The sequence below is a fragment of the Artemia sp. Qi Xiang Cuo genome, chromosome 8 (genome assembly GCF_049724085.1).
Source record: "Artemia sp. Qi Xiang Cuo chromosome 8, ASM4972408v1, whole genome shotgun sequence".
NCBI classification, from domain to species: Eukaryota; Metazoa; Arthropoda; class Branchiopoda; order Anostraca; family Artemiidae; genus Artemia; species Artemia sp. Qi Xiang Cuo.
Window position 1 is genome coordinate 12,729,953 of NC_142801.1, and position 22,780 is coordinate 12,752,732.

At 36.9% G+C, this 22,780-nt stretch overlaps 1 protein-coding gene across 1 annotated transcript in view; it reads left to right on the forward strand.

Annotated features, from left to right (window-relative positions):
- The window catches only part of CPT2 (Carnitine palmitoyltransferase 2), a 73,640-nt gene that overhangs the window by 19,688 nt on the left and 31,172 nt on the right, over positions 1-22,780 (forward strand). Inside the window, exons 5-8 of the mRNA XM_089093217.1 lie at positions 1,296-1,452; positions 3,937-4,207; positions 8,885-9,084; positions 13,718-13,887. Coding sequence (XP_088949343.1) covers positions 1,296-1,452; positions 3,937-4,207; positions 8,885-9,084; positions 13,718-13,887 — 798 coding nt within the window. The remainder of the gene's footprint in view (positions 1-1,295; positions 1,453-3,936; positions 4,208-8,884; positions 9,085-13,717; positions 13,888-22,780) is intronic.

The following is a 22,780-nucleotide window of genomic DNA, read 5'->3' on the forward strand; positions in this document are numbered from 1 at the left end:
TGTTTGGTATGGACGAGGAAATACTGATATGCTTACATAGTATTTAACTGGTACGATGTTTGGTATTAAAAATTAATTTCTTGGAATTGAAAGATTCGTTGTAATCTTTTCAGTGAGTTTACTGATGGAAAAAATTGAAGAAGTTCAGGATGACAACTTAAAAGACTAATTAAATTAATCCCTAATTTTATACTGATAGTGATTTGCCTAAAGGGCCCAAGTTTCGCAAACTTAATCAGTCTGCTTGTCTCCATTTTCTGCATTGATTATCACTGGATCATGCTTCGTCACTTTAACTTAGTCAACTTAGTTCATTTAATCACTTTACTTAACAGAGCATGTGAATAGTAGGACAGATTTTGGAAAACCATATTAAGTCGATTCCACAGCCTACAAGAGTAGTTAGACATATTTTTATAAATATTCTAAGTTTGGAGCTTTAGCCCTTGGTTGTGGCAGCGTCAATATCTGCACTATATGCTGGTCATGACCAACATGGTAAGGGTAAAAAAAAACCACTCTTCTGATTTTGGACAGTTCTTTTTTTTTAGGTATATTAACTAATTTTCTGTTGTTACTTTTTCCTGTATTTGTGATCATTAAAGAGGAATTATCCTCTTTCTTTTCCTGTCTCTTTCTCATTTTTTGTATTTTATTTGACTAGTCTATTTTTCCCTCTCTCTCTCTCTCTTCTCTCTCTCTCTCTCTCTCTCTCTCTTTCTCTCTCTCTCTCTCTCTCTCCCTCTCTCTCTCTCTCTCTCTTTCTCGCTCTCTCTCTCTCTCTCTCTCTTTCTCTCTCTCTCTCTTTCTCTCCCTCTCTCTCTCTGTCTCTCTCTCTCTCTCTCTCTCTCTCTCTCTCTCTCTCTCTCTCTCTCTCTCTCCCTCTCCCTCTCCCTCTCTCTCTCTCTTTCTTTTTCATAGTTCGGTAGGATTTAAGTTCGGATGCACTTTAATTTGTCTTATAATTTGAAAATAAAAAAAGTAATATGACATTTAAATCTTGTTCGATGTCTCAATTATAGATGAAAAATATAAAGGAATTGTGCTAAATTCCTCGAAACTGGTATACAAGGTAGCAAAAAAACAGATTTAGGTTTAAAAACCCTGTTGAGCTGGAGCCCTGATAACAATCATAGCCTATTCAACTGTTTTATTTTATGACATTGTCAGCTGGAATTTTCTATGTTTGATTTGTGTTTTGTCATTTGGTACAAACCTGTGGTTGTATGATTTCAATTTTTACATGGTTTGGTATGTAACATTTGCTGTTATGTATGTATGCTACATGTTTCTAGGCTTATCCGCTAGATATGTCACAGTTTCCAAGCTTGTTCAACTCAACAAGGATACCATCTACGGGCAAAGACCTCCTTTTCAAGGATGAATCAGCAAAACATATATTGATTATGAGGAATGGTCATTTTTTTGTCTTTGATGCCCTCGATAAAGACGGTACTCTTTTTTGTATTTTTAACTAAATTCAATTGAGTTGACTCATTAACAAATAAAACCCGAAGCTAATATTTTAGATATCATATGTTAGTAGATGTTCGCGCACAATAAAGCAAACTGAAAATAAAGAAGAAACACATCAACCACTGTTTTATTCCGATTAGGACTTCGAACCGCGGAAGCACTAACACTGCAGAAAAGGAATCCCGTGCGTGGATAGAGCGTAATTTTTAAACAAGTTGCCAGAAAAAAAGGAAGAATTAAATTTATGTTGCTTAGGCGAAGTTAAGTGCCGCAACAGCATAATATCGGCTTCACCGAAAAAAGTATTGTAGGAGCAGCGCTCTGGGTTTGCTTTTCTGCCTTTGACTGAAACCGCTCAGCCCTTTTAAAATAGTGTGCCCGAAAAAGAGTTCTTTTTAATGGAGGTGTGCTTTGTAAAGACGATTCTAAAATACGCTGTCTGCTTAAAGCCAACTGTGTTCTCTATTTCTTGATACCAATTCAGTGTTTCTACTTTTAAAATGTATCATGTAGATAAGCTAACTACTTTGCCCCAAAACGTAAGACCTAACCAAAGCTGTGTTTTCATTGCAAAAAATGCAGCGTGTGCAAGGTAAGGCTATGTTATCTCGCTTATAAACATACCGTCAATTATTTCTTTACGATGTATTTGACGGTGAAAACAATAAGATTATTACTAAGTGATTGCCACATAAACACTATACTAATAATTGCGATACTACATCATTGCGTAGTATTATTATTTATGACCGTTGCATAATCACTTCTATGAAGACAAATTTTTAAATCTTAAAATATATTAGCAACAAATAAAAGGTAGACTAGTTAGCACATTTATGTAACCCTTCGCCCAAGAAGATGAACATGCTTCATGATTCTTGCTTACAAGTCACAATCCACGATAAAAGAAAAAATCCACAAAAAATGAAACTTAATGCTTGGATCGGAAGGTCAATCGTCTAAGATTTAATTTTTTTAGTCTCCTTGGTTGTAGCTACGTTCCTACCAAATTTTGAGTGAATCTGGACACTTCCCTCTCTCTTTGTCCCTTCCCTCTGTCCCTTTTGCCCAAATTACTCGCCCCAATACGGTTTAACTGGATCCGCGAAAAAGTTGGAGAAGGAGGAGAAAAGTCGGAGAATAGTTATTCTCTTGTCTCATTTCCCAAACATTTTGCCTCATAAATTTTAGTATGCCAATCTTTTTACTGAAGAGCTGTTGGGGTCGGGATTGCACTGGAGGTGGGTCTTTTAAGTCCGACAAAACTGGCTCATGTGTAGCCAGTGAACGTATTTGAGGGGCCCTTTCGTGCCTTCAATCATACACTTTTAAAATTCTTGAATTATTTCACTTCAAAAGTTGCAACATGCCCACCCCCGTTTTGGCTAAAAGCTGGTGGGGGGATGGGTAAGGTCGTTGGAGAGTCTTTGGACATATTTTGTGCCTCAGATTACATAAATTAAAAAATTTTTGCTCGGTCTCGATCAAAGCAAAATGAACTTGGCTACCTTTATGTTAATAATTTGTAGGTAGAAGGGGAGGGGGAGGAGGTTGAAGGGGTATTGGATCCACTTTGGTTCTCCGATCTTAGAAATTAAAAATCTTCGTGATTATGGTTCAAACAAGGTGGACCTTACCTACATAAATGCTAGAAACGTTTGTGTGGGTATTGGAGAGACATATAGACCTGATTCTCTAATCATACTGATTTATACTACTATTACTATTACTAACAGCTCACCGCAGTACCAAGCCGCCTGAGGCCAATGTAGCTGCGCACGCTCCTCCTCCATCCCAATACTGATTTCTAATTCCATACTGAGTTACAGTCCCATACTGATTTGTAATTCTTATATAATTATGTTATTAATATAGTTTGGCTAGTATACCCTTTTGTGTCTGACTGTGGGTGGAGATTAAATGTTTTGGGCAAGGGGCAAAACTAATTTTCTTTTTCTCCAGTGCTCACTTAGCGTATACATTACGGTTTTGTTTTCCCTTCTCTCTGCCTGTTGTCTGATACGCTGTTTGGCTAGTAGGCTATTTGTATAAATTAATCACATCAGAAACGATAACAATTGACATATACTCAAAACTGATAATTAGTGACAACTTCGAAGCGAAACTTTTTTACAACTATATTTAATACAAAATAAAAGTTTACATTTTTTTTTTGTGGAGGCTGTGAAGAGGATGTATATTCTATAAATTACCCCAAAACTCTGTGACGGTGGACTTCTATATCGTAGAATCAAACTGGATATTTCAATTCCCAATCTGGCATTTTTCAACAAAGATAAATATAACTTTATTAAACCTAATTGTAAGTTCTTCATGAAGAAATCTTACTGATTGTCATAATGATTTATAATGTTTTGAACCCTGATATTACCCATTCTCTGTAACATTAATTGTCGATTTACTTCTCAAGCTCATTTTTTATTTATTTTTATTTTTCAGGTAATATTCTACCTCCAAATGAAATTTATTCCTGCATAAAATACATCACATCACTCAATCTTCCATCTAACCAGCATCCAATTGGAGCGTTAACGAGTGAGGATCGAGATCGATGGGCTACGCTAAGGGACAAACTGTTGAGCCTTGGAAATGAGGAGCAGATAAAATTGATTGATAGTGCATTTTTCAATCTTGTCCTTGATGATGACAAAATGGAGGAGGATCCAGTTAAAATTGTTCGAAGCTTTCTTCATGGAGATGGTGACAATAGGTACTATCATAGATATAGACGCAAGATTCCTGATAGTTGGTGTCATTTGCTTTATTCTTTCACAACAAAAATTCCATTCTGAATCAGCGGCAGATCCAGATGGGGAGGTGAATGGGCATTTCCCCCTCCTTTCAAGTTCGAAAGTTGCACTAATTACAGGGGTGGAGCGGCAAAAAATAATGATATTGGAACCCAAGTTATTTTTGTTTCCTCCAAACATAAATCCAGTATCCGCTCCTTTTCTGAATGTATAGCATGACTCTGGGGTTACGGCAAAATTTATTTGTAAAATTTGGCAGAATGTGGCCACCTTTTTTTTATCTCCATAGGTATTGTGCAGTGGAGGACAGCTTAAATCTAATGAAAGTCTGTGTTAACTTGGTAAATGATGTAGCTTCAAGTAATCAAGCAAGCGGAAGTACTAATACTTCAGTGATGTAAATTGGTGAAGCAAATATAAAGAAAAAAGAAAAAATTAAGTTCATGGGTTTTTAAATTTTGCTAAAGTTTCAGCCTTAATAATTCTGTTTCATCTGTAGTTTAATTGGTTTTAGTAGGAATTAAACAATAATAACAATGAAAACATAATTTTCTGGTATTTTAGCAAAAGAAAGCTATTGGAAGTTTTATTTTTTCTTTCCTTTTTAGCGAGCTATTGCACTAAAACTTGAGCGTACAGAGTCAATTAAGTGCATAAAGTCGTTTAAAAAGGCTAATAAAGTTAGGTTATTGTGTCAAAGAGACAAAGTCTTTGGGCTTTGTCAAAAAAAAAAAAAAAACGTGTCCCAAAACAAGCATTGCGATTCGAAAAAAAATGAAATGTATCATTTTGACCGAAAAAGCTCGGTCAAATTGATGGAACCGACCAACCCATTCAATGTTCTTTCCAAATATAGTAATCATTGCCGTCGCCATTGCTGCCCAATTAGCGACAGTTGCACCACCGAATTCAGTGTTTTCAAGAATCGGGTATTAAAGGTTTCTAGTTGCTATATGCAGAAACAGAAAATTTTGCATTCCTCTGAGAAAGTCCAGTCTCTTTGATAAATAAGAGCTATTTCGAAAGCGGTGGTTTTTAGTTCAATATTTGCATGAGGAAATTGTAACATTTTACACGCGAATTTACTAATTAATGCTTTATTTATTAATTCTGGTTGAGTGAGTGATTGAGTGAGCGACTAAAGACAGGAAAGATTTTCAGGAATTTGGCAAAATATATTAATTTGAAATTTAATTCTATTTTGGGCCAATTCTTGCATTAAACGATGAGCACACAGAATCAATCGAGTGTAGAAAGTTGTTAACAAGGTTTGATCAAGCTGCTTATCAAGCTTTCGTAAAAACACCAAGCTTTCAAGCAGTAGTTGACAAGTAGCGGTTTTTGGCATGGGGAACGCTTGCTGAAACAAGAAAGTAAAGCTATAAGCGCAGTAATCTGGGTTTGTACAGCGTTTCACTAGAAAGTAAATAAACGGGTACTGCAAAGTTTCATCCTGTATAGGTTTTTCAGTTGAAAATTCAATGTAGTATAACCCTAGAAACCTGAACGAGAGAAGTACGTAATAGTAGAAAACAACAGCAGAAGTAAAGGGAAAGTGAGGATCCAAGATTCGAGTGGGTCATTGTCTAAGAGGAGAGGGGTTTTCTAATCAACATTTTAAGCAAAAGCAACATGCAATTTCGTGACATGAAGTTCCCAAGTTCCATCTGTGCGTTAATTGACATATATGTGTATGAGGATACTCCAAACCAGGATGATTTTACAATCCTTTGGGGGCTGGGTTCCTTGGCATCATTATTAGGGAATCCCCTCTGCCCTGCTAGCAGGTATATAAAGAATTATTGTATATTACAATTCAGATTTTAATCTTTTAATATGCAGTAATGTTTTTACATTCTATGTGGTGCTAACTTTTACCATGGGGTGGCCGTGTTTTTTTTGTTCGGGGAAAGGGGGGGGAGGAGGGGGGAGGGTACAGTGAAAAACTTTAATAAAACGTATCAAAAATTAGTTTAGATATTTTTATATTGCGTTTACGAGTCAAGCAAAAATTATGATGGGGGGGGGACCCTTGGGCGAGCATTCCCTCTTGAACCTCCGCTTTAAATGTGGGCGTAGTAGTAACTCCGCATGATCGTCTTAGTGGTAACTTTTCCTTTCCTTTTGCGAACCCATATAGAAGAAGTGTATTGGTTGAATAGCCTATTTGTTAGCCTATTTGTGGACTCTTTTCAGGTATCAATCGCTACGATGACTGAAATGCTCAATGAAAACTCGTTTCTTTTGAAGTTTTGATGATATCTTTGAATAGAATTGACAAAGAATATTGTCGATCAGGAAATACTATGAAATTAGACACATGAAATTGTAACAAATTGACACGGCACTGCACTCAAAGATTCATAAAAACTGACTTTAAATTCTTAATGTTTAACAACTCTAAAACCTTAGCTACTAATGGTTTCGACCAGGGCCGTATACAGGATTTCTTTTCGAGGGGGGGGGGGGGTTTCGGTCGGGGGTATACACAGAAAAACTTTAAAATCAAGTTTTTTTTAATGCATTTTTGTTACATTTTTACGAGTCCGACAACGTTTCGGGAGGGGATTCAAGCACCGTAACCCTCCACCTAGATACGGCCTGGGTTTGACTTGAACTATAATTCAAATTCCATAGTATTTATGTGGACTATTTTTACCTGAGGTTATCCTCGAGGATAACTCCTATCTCTTTGTGCGTTCGATCATTCCAAGATTACTAATCCGATAAGTTCGATTACTTATCCTTAGCTTTTCACGAGACGTAAACTGACGACAAGGCCGGTAGGATTGCTACTTGAAACGGCCTGGATTAGCTGTTGGGTAAGTTACACCTGCTAACCCTTGAAAATGCAGGATTACTGAGCATAAGTGACGTCTTATATAGACAAAAAATTCGATCTTTTTAAAAATGGAAAAATATATGAAATAATATCTGTGTGATAGTTTCCAGAGTGTGTTGTTATCGTTTACAGATTACACCCTGGAAACTTAATATTAAGCGGATATTTTGGATAAGGGATGGTCGAACACACTTTTGTCCCCCCTTTAGTTTCATTTGCTCCCACTTTTTAATTATTTAGACAGTTTACGGCCAAACCTGATCGAGCTACCTGAAAGGCATGTAAAAAGTAGGCGCTTGGGTTAAAAACATGTATAGGTACATATGTTTTGGAAACATTTGCTCCCACTTTTTAATTATTTAGACAGTTTACGGCACCTGAAAGGGCATGTAAAAAGTAGGCTTTGGGTTAAAAACATATATAGGTACATATGTTTTGGAAACATATGGGTCCATATATATATTATATATATGTATATAAAAGCATATGGGTAGATTTTGGGTTCGAAAGTTTCGAAGTGGCTTTTTTACTGAATCTGGCTTGATAAATTTAGAATTTAATAATTAGAATTGGCCTTGGGTTTAGATATTTTGGATGCTAGAATATAATTAACCTGTTTTGCTCTAAATTATCCTTGCTAAGGCTTTGGACAATACACGGAAAACCCGCCCGTTTGTCCTCAACGGGTAAGTTGCTTTATAATCATTATACAGGAATGCCGTTTTTAAAAGCTTTTATTGTTATTATTATTACTATTTGTGCGTTTTTGGACCCTCGCCTTCCAGGCAGGTATGTGTATGGAAGTCTTTACCAGGTATAAATATTTGTGAAAACAGCAAATTACTGATAAACTATTTTAAAATTATGGAAACATTATAAAATTCATGGTTCTTCCAAGGGAATCTTTTCTAGGACGCTCCCCTGGGTACGCGCCTGCTTTTGGGAGTTGAACTTTCCTTATCTGTCTGTTGCTAAAATTTTCCCTAAAATGGTGGCGAATAACGAAAAGCCCAAAGACTGAAAAAAAAGAAACAAACTGTCTAATTATGTTAACATTTCCGTTACTTATCTTAAATTTTGGAAATGTAATTAATATTCTTAAGACGATGCTATACCGTAAATATCATTCTGCGAGCCTCAGCGTCGGCTGACCCTTTTTAGCGGATTTCCTCAGGGGACTGGCTGTCATTGAAAGCTGTCGAGAACTTGTAGTTTTGCCTCTGAAATTTGACTGAAAAGGCGGTGAAATTTTCTTTTCCTTTTGTTGGCGAGTTTGTCAATCAAAGCAGGTAGCACCACAGGGGCTCCTAAAGCGACCAAACTACTCAAATGATAATTGTTTTGAGCTAATTTTTAGCGTTTTTCGAGCAGGCATGCTAGAATATTTTTAGGGGCTGCCCTTTCCTGAACTTTAAAAAAGGAAATTTGGCTCCGTTTAATCGAAGAAACAAAGTTCACACTTTTTGATGATGCAAGTTTTGTTAAAACTGAACATTTCTATCTCTGGTACAAAACGGAGCAATTTTGTTTTCTGTCGAAACAGACTTTTAGTTTTCTGTCGTTTATTTGGATCTCTTATCCAAGCAAGACCATAAATTAATGGTCTGGCCAGACCATAATTTATGGTCAAGCCAGACCATAAATAAATTAATTAATCTTATTCATAAATTAATGCCAGACCACCTGATCAATTTTAGATAATTTACTCAAACAAAATAAAAAGTTTATAATGGACGAAACAGAGGGATTCTTAACAAGGCCAAAATTTTAATTTTCGAACTGCTCTTTCTTCCAGATGGTTTGATAAGTCTTTCTCCCTCATCCTATCGAAAGAAGGAAAAGCTGCTATCAACTTCGAACATTCATGGGGCGATGGTGTGGCCGTAATGAGGTTCTTCAACGAAATTTATAAAGATTCTACTGAAAACCCCAAAGTGCATCCACACGAAGAAGCGATATCAAATATCGATCCTTCGAAACATGTCAAAAAGCTTGGTAGGTTACGAAATCAAAATTCACATAGTGTAGGCTCTTATAAAATTTGGCATCAGAGGCAACGCTATAGCGTTGCCTGTAGTAAAGGCCACACGGCTCCAATGTTTTATTATTATTATTATTATTTTTCCAGAGGCACATCACATGGAAGGGGTCATCGCATAAACTTGGGAGGGGGCTCATTCGATTGGAAATTGGAATTTCTAGTGCCCTTTTTAAGAATCAAAATCAGAGGGCAACTAGCCCCCCCCCCCCTGCCCTTTTTTCGTAAATGCATCCGATAAAAATTATTTGACAGCCATTTTGTTGAAGACCCCACCCTCCAGGGCCCTGGGACAGGCGTTGTAGGTTATGACCTTGGGGCATATAGAGTTCTTTGGAATGGAGTGCTTGTACAAGCTTCTAAGGGGGATTGTTTGGAAAGTAAAAGTTTTAGTTCAGTTTTTAAGAGTCAAAAGAGATCGGAGAGCAACTAGCTCCCCTCCCCCCTTTTTTTCTTCTGGCTCATCTGATACAAATTTCGACATAGCCGTTTTTTAAAAAATAGTTCATAGATCATATAACGAAAACTCCGGAGTCAGCACAACCCTCCAGGGCCTGGTAGGCAGGCGTTGTAAGTTATACCCTGAGGGCATATATGGTTCTTATGGAAGGCATGCTCGTAAAAACTTCAGAGAGGGCTTATTTGAGTGGTAATTGAAAGTTCTAGTTCAGTTTTTGAGAGTCAAAGAGATTGAAGGGCAACTAGCCCCCCATGCCCCTCTTTACCCAAATCCATCCGAAAAAAATCCTGAGATAGCCATTTAGCTAAAAATAGTTCAAAGGTCAGGTAACAAAAATTAAGGTGTCGATACAACCTCCAGGGCCCGGGGGCAGGCGTTGTAAGTTATGCCCTGGGGGCATATATGGTTCTTATGAAAGGAATGCTCGTATGAACTTCAGAGAGGGATCATTTGATTGGAAATTGAAAGATGGAGTTCACTTTTAATAGTTAAACGAGATCCGAGGGAAACTAGCCCCCCTCCTCTCTCCCACACCTTTTTTACCGAAAACATCCGATAAGTATTTTGAGATAACCATTTTGTTATAAATAGTTCAAAGGTCAGATAAGAAAAACTACGGTGTCGATACAACCCCTCAGGGCCTGAGGGCAGGTGTTGTAAGTTATGTCCTGGGGGCATATAGGGTTCTTATGGAAGATGCTCCGTTTAAATTTCAGAGAGCGCTCATCTGATTGGAAATTGAAAGTTCTAATTCAATTTTTAAGAGTCAAAAGAGATCGGAGGGCTACTAGCCTTCCTATAGTTCAAAGGTCAGATATCAAAAATCTCGTTGTCGACACAACCCGCCAGGGCCCGGGGGTAGGTGTTGTAAGTTATATCCATGGGGCATATATGGTTCTTATGATACGTATGCTCGTATAAACTTCAGAGGGCTCATTTGATTGGAAACTGAAAATTGTAGTTCACTTTTTAAGAGTCAAAAGAGATCCTAGGGCAACCAGCCCCTCAACGTCCTTTTTTCCCCAAACCCATCCGATAAAAGTTTTGAGATAGCCATTTTGTTAAAAATAGTTCAAAGGTCAGATAAGAAAAGGTCAGGTGTCGACGCAACCCCCCAGGGTCCGGAGGTAGGCGTTGTAAGTTATGCGCTGGGGGCATATATGGTTCTTATGGAAGGGATTATCGTATAAACTTTGGAGAGAGCTCATTTGATTGGAAATTGAAAGTTCTAGTTCAATTTTTAAGAGTCAAAAGAGATCTGATGGCAACTAGCCCCTCTATAGTTCAAAGGTCAGATAATAAAAACTCCGTTTTCGACATAACCCCACAGGGCCCGGGGGTAGGCGCTGTAAATTATGTACATGGGGCATATATGGTTCTTATGAAAGGGTACTCGTATAAACTTCAGAGAGGGCTCATTTGATTGGAAACTGAAAGTTGTAGTTCACTTTATCAGATTCAAAAGAGATCCGAGGGCAACTAGCCCCTCCACGTCCTTTTTTCCCCAGACCCATCTGATAACAATTTTGTGATAGCCATTTTGTTTAAAATAGCTCAAAGGTCAGATAAGAAAAAGTCAGGTGTCATATATATATATATATATATATATATATATATATATATATATATATATATCAAACATCCACTTCGATTTTATTCTATTCAAGACTGTTCAAGACATAGAGTTTTCAGTAAAGCGCCAAATATGCAGTAGGTTTTAGACTTTTACAGTGAAAGAAGGAGGCAAAACATAAACTCTTCTTTGTAGAGATTTTGTTCGTTTCAAGCTGGATTTGCATATTCAGTTTAAGTTTCACTCGTTTTATGATTTATTTGCTCATTTATATTAGTAACTATTGTTTCTTTGTTTACATTGATTGTTTATTTAATTTCTGTTCGTTATGGGTTTCATTTATTGTTTAATAGTAATTTCTGGTTGTTTTGAGTTTGTACTATTGTAGGTTTCTGTTGCTTCTGATTTAATATGGCATTACTTTTCTTTAGAATACTTCTTTTTCGGAAATTTTTTTTTAAAAATTGATTAATTAAAGAAGCCAAAGAAAAAAACTGTTGAAATATAGGGAAAGAAACAGGTCCGAGATCATGTAATCTATGATTAAGATTAGAGTGTGCTACGGTCTGCGCGGAAGGGGGGGGAGTAATCAATACTTTAAACAACATACGTTTTGTGGCGCAAATCTCCCAAATATCATAAGTATATTAATTGACGTATTCCTAACCAGGATAGCTTACAACCATCTTTGGGATACGGTTCTATTGCCCAATTATGGCGTGAATCCCCCCCCCCCCCGCCGTCTTGGCAGGCATGTCAAGAAGGATGATAATTCGCTATTCAGATTTTGATTTTTCAACATATATTATAGTTCCTACATTCTACATGGTACTAAATTGAGATTTTGACGTGGTATGATCCTCTTGTTAGTATGTTCTAATCGCAAAAGCAGAGTCCTCAAGTGGTATAAGCTATTCTAATATTTAGAATATAGTAAAGAAAAAGGTGTGGAACGGATCTTGGTGCCATGTATTGCTATTAAGTGACACTGTATACCTTAAATAGACGATGCTCCTAAAAAAAATCCTGTTGTAGGGAATTTAGGGCCCCAGAATCATGAAGGACAAGGTGCGTCAGATACTGCCTGATAGATGCTGGAGTGCAATTTTCCATTTCTTCTAGAGATCAAATGATTTATCAAAACAAAAATCTAGGACTTAGATCCTAAATTCAAGATAAGGTGTTGAATGTTATACCGAGTTGTCTTGTTGGCAGTCATGCAGGCACATGGCTGTGTGGCACAAAGTTGCGCTTTTTAGTAGAGATGTGTTGGAACTTATAATGCCTGAAGCTATATAACTAGGAAGTTTATTGTTGGTAACATCTAAATGATACTTAGTAAGGATTGACCACCGTTGCTTGCGTCCAATCTTGCATATCCGGTTCTCAGACCAGATTTTGAAGGATGAAACCCAACGACCTTGTTACAACATCGACAGAATCTTAGGCGTCATCAAGCTCCGCGGGCTCTGTTGGATTGGACACGCTTTACGTTGCTCCGACGATCGCCTCATTAAACAAATACTGCTCGCTGAACCCCTACTAACATTGTGCAGAAGACAAGGAGGAGAGTTAAAAAGTCGGTGGACGCTAGTTAAACAAGATCTTGAGCCAGCTGGAGTTTTTCACAAATTTGGCCAGAGATTGGACAAATGCTGGCTGAGGTCTGCCAAAGAGTTGGCACAAGACCGGTCATCGTGGGAAACCATCATTCAGACACTTTGTTTAGATGCCGGGTGAGGTGGAAATGCCTGGTCCTGCTGCAAGTACAAGTAAAGCAGTAAGTAAGGATAGGAGTAGTGTTGTTTAGAGAAACGAGGATAGGATTTTCTCATGTAGGAACGGATTTTGTCAAATACATGGAAAGAGTTATGCCAATGAGAAGTAATGTGGTTGTGATATGTGGTGGAAAATTCAATTTGAAGATAGGCTGGGGATTATAGCTTAAGGTTTTGTGCAAGTTGAAATAGTTTTTTGAAGAGTTGCGTGAGTTGGGGTTCCCGTGGATAGACTAGTCTGACGAGATGTTGTAACTGCTTGAATGTTTTTATTTGTTTTGTTTTAGTTTTAAAGGGTTCGTTTTTATGAATGTTTGAACTCCCTTTCTAGGGATTTGATGAATGAAATGTTAGAATAGTTAGGCCACGTTTAATGAAGGATCATGTGTTGCCATAAATCATGCTTTTGGCTTTCCCCCTGGAGCAAAAAGAAAAGTATGACTTTTTTGAATGGGGTGGAAGAGGTCATAAAAAAGGATTTAGAGGAAATTTAAACTTTGCAGGAGGCAGTAAAGAGTGAATCTTTTACCATAATGGAGTAGAAGAACAGGGATAGTGTTGGCTTCAGACCGTAGTGTTAGTGTGAGGTAGTGTTGGCTTCGGGCCGTAGTCTTAGTGTTAGTGTGATAGTGTTGGGGTAGTGTTGCCTTCAGGCCACTAGAAACTGTAGTGGGTTGTTTTTATTAGCAGTTCTAGTGATGATTCAATTAAGCTAGAGAATAAACGAACCTGGAACCTTTTTGTTTTTCTTCCTATTTTTAATTACTATTTTTGTTCAGATCTCAATATTGATGATGAAATAAAACATGCCATTACCTTGGCTCAGAAAAAATTTGACGATGCAACTGCTGCTCTTGGTGTCAATATTTTGGAAAGTGACGTTTTTGGAAAGAATTTTTGTAAGAAAAACAGAGTTAGTCCGGATGCTATGATGCAGTTAGGCTTCCAGGTATAACATTTTTGTTTTAAGGAAAATGTTGCTAGTTAAATTCACATATTATAACTCCCCATAAAGGCAGTAAGAGTTGACATTTACCCAGAAATATTTCAGGATGTCTTGGTTCCCATTTTGTTTTAAAAAAAAGTTTGTCTTTTTTGTACGAAATAGTGGCAGTTTTATACGTTTACAATAGTTAAACAAATAAAATATCCCAGTGTTTTGTTTTTAGCTATCCAATCTCCTTAGGGGATTTAACCTGAATCACCTTCCCCTCCAGTAATGGCCTAAACAAATAGTTAAAACTATATAGTCAATACATAGTCGAATAGTTAAAACTATAGAATGAATACCCCAGTGTATAGCTTTTACCTGTTCAATCTCCTTAAGGGATTTAACCTGAATCACCTTCCCCTCCTGTAATGGCCTAAACAAATAGTTGGAACTCTTTAGTCCATAAATAGTAGAATAGTTAAAACTATGGTATGAATACCCCAGTGTATAGCTTTTACCTAGTCAATCTCCTTAGGGGATTTAACCTGAATCACCTTCCCCTCCTGTAATGGCCTAAACAAATAGTTGGAACTCTTTATTCCATAAAAAGTTGAATAGTTAAAACTATGGTATGAATACCCCAGTGTATAGCTTTTACCTAGTCAATCTCCTTAGGGGATTTAACCTGAATCACCTTCCCCTCCTGTAATGGCCTAAACAAATAGTTGGAACTCTGTAGTCCATAAATAGTCGAATAGTTAAAACTATAGGATGAATACCACAGTGTATAGCTTTTACCTGTTCAATCTCCTTAAGGGATTTAACCTGAATCACCTTCCCCTCCTGTAATGGCCTAAACAAATAGTTGGAACTCTTTAGTCCATAAGAAGTTGAATAGTTAAAACTATGGTATGAATACCACAGTGTATAGCTTTTACGTAGTCAATCTCCTTAGGGGATTTAACCTGAATCACCTTCCCCTCCTGTAATGGCCTAAACAAATAGTTGGAACTCTGTACTCCATAAATAGTCGAATAGTTAAAACTATAGCATGAATACCACAGTATATAGCTTTTACCTGTTCAATCTCCTTAAGGGATTTAACCTGAATCACCTTCCCCTCCTGTAATGGCCTAAACAAATAGTTGGAACTCTAGTCCATAAAAAGTTGTATAGTTAAAACTATTTTATGAATACGCCAGTGTATAGCTTTTACATAGTCAATCTCCTTAGGAGATTTAGCCTGAATCACCTTCCCCTCCTGTAATGGCCTAAACAAATATTTGGAACTCTGTAGTCCATAAATAGTCGAATAGTTAAAACTATAGCATGAATACCCCAGTGTATAGCTTTTACCTTTTCAATCTCCTTATGGGATTTAACCTGAATCACCTTCCCCTCCTGTAATGGCCTAAACAAATAGTTGGAACTCTTTAGTCCATAAAAAGTTGAATAGTTAAAACTATGGTATGAATACCCCAGTGTATAGCTTTTACCTAGTCAATCTCCTTAGGGGATTTAACCTGAATCACCTTCCCCTCCTGTAATGGCCTAAACAAATAGTTGGAACTCTTTAGTCCATAAAAAGTTGAATAGTTAAAACTATTGTATGAGTACCACAGTGTATAGCTTTTACCTGTTCAATCTCCTTAAGGGATTTAACCTGAATCACCTTCCCCTCCTGTAATGGCCTAAACAAATATTTGGAACTCTTTAGTCCATAAAAAGTTGAATAGTTAAAACTATGGTATGAATACCCCAGTGTATAGCTTTTACCTTGTCATTCTCCTTATGGGATTTAACCTGAATCACCTTCCCCTCCTGTAATGGCCTAAACAAATAGTTGGAACTCTGTAGTCCATAAATAGTCGAATAGTTAAATCTATAGAATGAATACCACAGTGTATAGCTTTTACCTGTTCAATCTCCTTAAGGGATTTAACCTGAATCACCTTTCCCTCCTGTAATGGCCTAAACAAATAGTTGGAATTCTTTAGTCCATAAAAAGTTGAATAGTTAAAACTATGGTATGAATACGCCAGTGTATAGCTTTTACCTAGTCAATCTCCTTAGGGGATTTAACCTGAATCACCTTCCCCTCCTGTAATGGCCTAAACAAATAGTTGGAACTCTGTAGTCCATAAATAGTCGAATAGTTAAAACTATAGTATGAATACCCCAGTGTATAGCTTTTACCTGTTCAATCTCCTTAAGGGATTTAACCTGAATCACCTTCCCCTCCTGTAATGGCCTAAACAAATAGTTGGAACTCTTTATTCCATAAAAAGTTGAATAGTTAAAACTATGGTATGAATACCCCAGTGTATAGCTTTTACCTAGTCAATCTCCTTAGGGATTTAACCTGAATCACCTTCCCCTCCTGTAATGGCCTAAACAAATAGTTGGAACTCTTTAGTCCATAAAAAGTTGAATAGTTAAAACTATGGTATGAATACCCCTGTGTATAGCTTTTACCTAGTCAATCTCCTTAGGGGATTTAACCTGAATCACCTTCCCCTCCTGTAATGGCCTAAACAAATAGTTGGAACTCTTTAGTCCATAAATAGTTGAATAGTTAAAACTATTGTATGAATACCCCAGTGTATAGCTTTTACCTAGTCAATCTCCTTATGGGATTTAACCTGAATCACCTTCCCCTCCTGTAATGGCCTAAACAAATAGTTGGAACTCTGTAGTCCATAAATAGTAGAATAGTTAAAACTATTGTATGAATACCACAGTGTATAGCTTTTACCTTTTCAATCTCCTTAAGGGATTTAACCTGAATCACCTTCCCCTCCTGTAATGGCCTAAACAAATAGTTGGAACTCTTTAGTCCATAAAAAGTTGAATAGTTAAAACTATGGTATGAATACCCCAGTGTATAGCTTTTACCTAGTCAATCTCCTTATGGGATTTAACCTGAATCACCTTCCCCTCCTGTAATGGCCTAAACAAATAGTTGGAACTCTTTAGTCCATAAAAAGTAGAATAGTTAAAACTATTGTATGAATACCCCAGTGTATAGCTTTTACCTTTTCAATCTCCTTATGGGATTTAACCTGAATCACCTTCCCCTCCTGTAATGGCCTAAACAAATAGTTGGAACTCTTTAGTCCATAAAAAGTTGAATAGTTAAAACTATGGTATGAATACCCCAGTGTATAGCTTTTACCTGTTCAATCTCCTTAAGGGATTTAACCTGAATCACCTTCCCCTCCTGTAATGGCCTAAACAAATATTTGGAACTCTTTAGTCCATAAATAGTAGAATAGTTAAAACTATAGGATGAATACCACAGTGTATAGCTTTTACCTTTTCAATCTCCTTATGGGATTTAACCTGAATCACCTTCCCCTCCTGTAATGGCCTAAACAAATAGTTGGAACTCTTTAGTCCATAAAAAGTAGAATAGTTAAAACTATTGGATGAATACCACAGTGTATAGCTTTTACCTTGTCAATCTCCTTATGTGATTTAACCTGAATCACCTTCCCCTCCTGTAATGGCCTAAACAAATAGTTGGAACTCTGTAGTCCATAAATAGTCGAATACTTAAAACTATAGCATGAATACCACAGTGTATAGCTTTTACCTGTTCAATCTCCTTAAGGGATTTAACCTGAATCACCGTCCCCTCCTGTAATGGCCTAAACAAAAAGTTGGAACTCTTTAGTCCATAAAAAGTTGAATAGTTAAAACTGTGGTATGAATATCCCAGTGTATAGCTTTTACCTAGTCAATCTCCTTAGGGGATTTAACCTGAATCACCTTCCCCTCCTGTAATGGCCTAAACAAATAGTTGGAACTCTGTAGTCCATAATTAGTCGAATAGTTAAAACTATAGAATGAATACCCCAGTGTATAGCTTTTACCTGTTCAATCTCCTTAAGGGATTTAACCTGAATCACCTTCCCCTCCTGTAATGGCCTAAACAAATAGTTGGAACTCTTTAGTCCATAAAAAGTTGAATAGTTAAAACTATGGTATGAATACCCCAGTGTTTAGCTTTTACCTAGTCAATCTCCATATGGGATTTAACCTGAATCACCTTCCCCTCCTGTAATGGCCTAAACAAATAGTTGGAACTCTTTAGTCCATAAAAAGTTGAATAGTTAAAACTATGGTATGAATACCACAGTGTATAGCTTTTACCTAGTCAATCTCCTTAAGGGATTTAACCTGAATCACCTTCCCCTCCTGTAATGGCCTAAACAAATAGTTGGAACTCTGTAGTCCATAAAAAGTTGAATAGTTAAAACTATGGTATGAATACCCCAGTGCATAGCTTTTACCTAGTCAATCTCCTTAGGGGATTTAACCTGAATCACCTTCCCCTCCTGTAATGGCCTAAACAAATAGTTGGAACTCTGTAGTCCATAAATAGTCGAATAGTTAAAACTATAGCATGAATACCACAGTGTATAGCTTTTACCTGTTCAATCTCCTTAAGGGATTTAACCTGAATCACCTTCCCCTCCTGTAATGGCCTAAACAAATAGTTGGAACTCTTTAGTCCATAAAAAGTTGAATAGTTAAAACTATGGTATGAATACGCCAGTGTTTAGCTTTTACCTAGTCAATCTCCTTATGGGATTTAACCTGAATCACCTTCCCCTCCTGTAATGGCCTAAACAAATAGTTGGAACTCTTTAGTCCATAAATAGTTGAATAGTTAAAACTATTGTATGAATACCACAGTGTATAGCTTTTACCTTTTCAATCTCCTTATGGGATTTAACCTGAATCACCTTCCCCTCCTGTAATGGCCTAAACAAATAGTTGGAACTCTTTAGTCCATAAAAAGTTGAATAGTTAAAACTATGGTATGAATACCCCAGTGTATAGCTTTTACCTTGTCAATCTCCTTATGGGATTTAACCTGAATCACCTTCCCCTCCTGTAATGGCCTAAACAAATATTTGGAACTCTGTAGTCCATAAATAGTCGAATAGTTAAAACTATTGGATGAATACCACAGTGTATAGCTTTTACCTGTTCAATCTCCTTAAGAGATTTAACCTGAATCACCTTCCCCTCCTGTAATGGCCTAAACAAATAGTTGGAACTCTGTAGTCCATAAAAAGTAGAATAGTTAAAACTATGGTATGAATACCCCAGTGTATAGCTTTTACCTCGTCAATCTCCTTAGGTGATTTAGCCTGAATCACCTTCCCCTCCTGTAATGGCCTAAACAAATATTTGGAACTCTGTAGTCCATAAATAGTCGAATACTTAAAACTATAGCATGAATACCACAGTGTATAGCTTTTACCTGTTCAATCTCCTTAAGGGATTTAACCTGAATCACCTTCCCCTCCTGTAATGGCCTAAACAAATAGTTGGAACTCTTTAGTCCATAAAAAGTAGAATAGTTAAAACTGTGGAATGAATATCACAGTGTATAGCTTTTACCTAGTCAATCTCCTTAGGGGATTTAACCTGAATCACCTTCCCCTCCTGTAATGGCCTAAACAAATAGTTGGAACTCTGTAGTCCATAATTAGTCGAATAGTTAAAACTATAGCATGAATACCACAGTGTATAGCTTTTACCTTTTCAATCTCCTTAAGGGATTTAACCTGAATCACCTTCCCCTCCTGTAATGGCCTAAACAAATAGTTGGAACTCTTTAGTCCATAAAAAGTTGAATAGTTAAAACTATGGTATGAATACCCCAGTGTTTAGCTTTTACCTCGTCAATCTCCTTAAGGGATTTAACCTGAATCACCTTCCCCTCCTGTAATGGCCTAAACAAATAGTTGGAACTCTTTAGTCCATAAAAAGTTGAATAGTTAAAACTATGGTATGAATACCCCAGTGTATAGCTTTTACCTAGTCAATCTCCTTAAGGGATTTAACCTGAATCACCTTCCCCTCCTGTAATGGCCTAAACAAATAGTTGGAACTCTGTAGTCCATAAAAAGTTGAATAGTTAAAACTATGGTATGAATACCCCAGTGCATAGCTTTTACCTAGTCAATCTCCTTATGGGATTTAACCTGAATCACCTTCCCCTCCTGTAATGGCCTAAACAAATAGTTGGAACTCTTTAGTCCATAAAAAGTTGAATAGTTAAAACTATGGTATGAATACCCCAGTGTATAGCTTTTACCTAGTCAATCTCCTTAGGGGATTTAACCTGAATCACCTTCCCCTCTTGTAATGGCCTAAACAAATAGTTGGAACTCTGTTGTCCATAAATAGTCGAAGAGTTAAAACTATAGCATGAATACCACAGTGTATAGCTTTGCCCTGTTCAATCTCCTTAAGGGATTTAACCTGAATCACCTTCCCCTCTTGTAATGGCCTAAACAAATAGTTGGAACTCTTTAGTCCATAAATAGTTGAATAGTTAAAACTATGGTATGAATACCCCAGTGTATAGCTTTTACCTAGTCAATCTCCTTAGGGGATTTAACCTGAATCACCTTCCCCTTCTGTAATGGCCTAAACAAATAGTTGGAACTCTGTAGTCCATAAATAGTCGAATAGTTAAAACTATAGCATGAATACAACAGTGTATATCTTTTAACTGTTCAATCTCCTTAAGGGATTTAACCTGAATCACCTTCCCCTCCTGTAATGGCCTAAACAAATAGTTGGAACTCTTTAGTCCATAAAAAGTTGAATAGTTAAAACTATTGAATGAATACCCCAGTGTATAGCTTTTACATAGTCAATCTCCTTAGGAGATTTAACCTGAATCACCTTCCCCTCCTGTAATGGCCTAAACAAATAGTTGGAACTCTGTAGTCCATAAATAGTCGAATAGTTAAAACTATAGCATGAATACCACAGTGTATAGCTTTTACCTGTTCAATCTCCTTAAGGGATTTAACCTGAATCACCTTCCCCTCCTGTAATGGCCTAAACAAATAGTTGGAACTCTCTAGTCCATAAATAGTTGAATAGTTAAAACTATGGTATGAATACCCCAGTGTATAGCTTTTACCTAGTCAATCTCCTTATGGGATTTAACCTGAATCACCTTCCCCTCCTGTAATGGCCTAAACAAATAGTTGGAACTCTGTAGTCCATAAATAGTAGAATAGTTAAAACTATTGAATGAATACCTCAGTGTATAGCTTTTACCTTTTCAATCTCCTTATGGGATTTAACCTGAATCACCTTCCCCTCCTGTAATGGCCTAAACAAATAGTTGGAACTCTTTAGTCCATAAATAGTTGAATAGTTAAAACTATTGGATGAATACCACAGTGTATAGCTTTTACCTAGTCAATCTCCTTAGGGGATTTAACCTGAATCACCTTCCCCTCCTGTAATGGCCTAAACAAATAGTTGGAACTCTGTAGTCCATAAATAGTCGAATACTTAAAACTATAGCATGAATACCACAGTGTATAGCTTTTACCTGTTCAATCTCCTTAAGGGATTTAACCTGAATCACCTTCCCCTCCTGTAATGGCCTAAACAAAAAGTTGGAACTCTTTAGTCCATAAAAAGTTGAATAGTTAAAACTTTTGTATGAATATCCCAGTGTATAGCTTTTACCTAGTCAATCTCCTTAGGGGATTTAACCTGAATCACCTTCCCCTCCTGTAATGGCCTAAACAAATAGTTGGAACTCTGTAGTCCATAATTAGTCGAATAGTTAAAACTATAGCATGAATACCACAGTGTATAGCTTTTACCTTTTCAATCTCCTTAAGGGATTTAACCTGAATCACCTTCCCCTCCTGTAATGGCCTAAACAAATATTTGGAACTCTTTAGTCCATAAAAAGTTGAATAGTTAAAACTATGGTATGAATACCCCAGTGTGTAGCTTTTACCTAGTCAATCTCCATAAGGGATTTAACCTGAATCACCTTCCCCTCCTGTAATGGCCTAAACAAATAGTTGGAACTCTTTAGTCCATAAAAAGTTGAATAGTTAAAACTATGGTATGAATACCCCAGTGTATAGCTTTTACCTAGTCAATCTCCTTAGGGGATTTAACCTGAATCACCTTCCCCTCCTGTAATGGCCTAAACAAATAGTTGGAACTCTTTATTCCATAAAAAGTTGAATAGTTAAAACTATGGTATGAATACCCCAGTGTATAGCTTTTACCTAGTCAATCTCCTTAAGGGATTTAACCTGAATCACCTTCCCCTCCTGTAATGGCCTAAACAAATAGTTGGAACTCTGTAGTCCATAAATAGTAGAATAGTTAAAACTATGGGATGAATACCACAGTGTATAACTTTTACCTGTTCACTCTCCGTCAGGGATTTAACCTGAATCACCGTCCCCTCCGGGTATGGACTAAACATAGAGTTTGAACTCTTTATTCCATAAAAAGTTGAATAGATAAAACTATGGTATGAATACCCCAGTGTATAGCTTTTACATAGTCAATCTCCTTAGGAGATTTAGCCTGAATCAACTTCCCCTCCTGTAATGGCCTAAACAAATATTTGGAACTCTTTAGTCCATAAATAGTCGAATACTTAAAACTATAGAATGAATACCACAGTGTATAGCTTTTACCTGTTCAATCTCCTTAAGGGATTTAACCTGAATCACCTTCCCCTCCTGTAATGGCCTAAACAAATAGTTGGAACTCTTTAGTCCATAAAAAGTTGAATAGTTAAAACTGTGGTATGAATAACCCAGTGTATAGCTTTTACCTAGTCAATCTCCTTATGGGATTTAACCAGAATCACCGTCCCCTCCTGTAATGGCCTAAACAAATAGTTGGAACTCTGTAGTCCATAAATAGTCGAATAGTTAAAACTATGGCATGAATACCCCAGTGTATAGCTTTTACCTGTTCAATCTCCTTAAGGGATTTAACCTGAATCACCTTACCCTCCTGTAATGGCCTAAACAAATAGTTGGAACTCTTTAGTCCATAAAAAGTTGAATAGTTAAAACTATTGTATGAATACCCCAGTGTGTAGCTT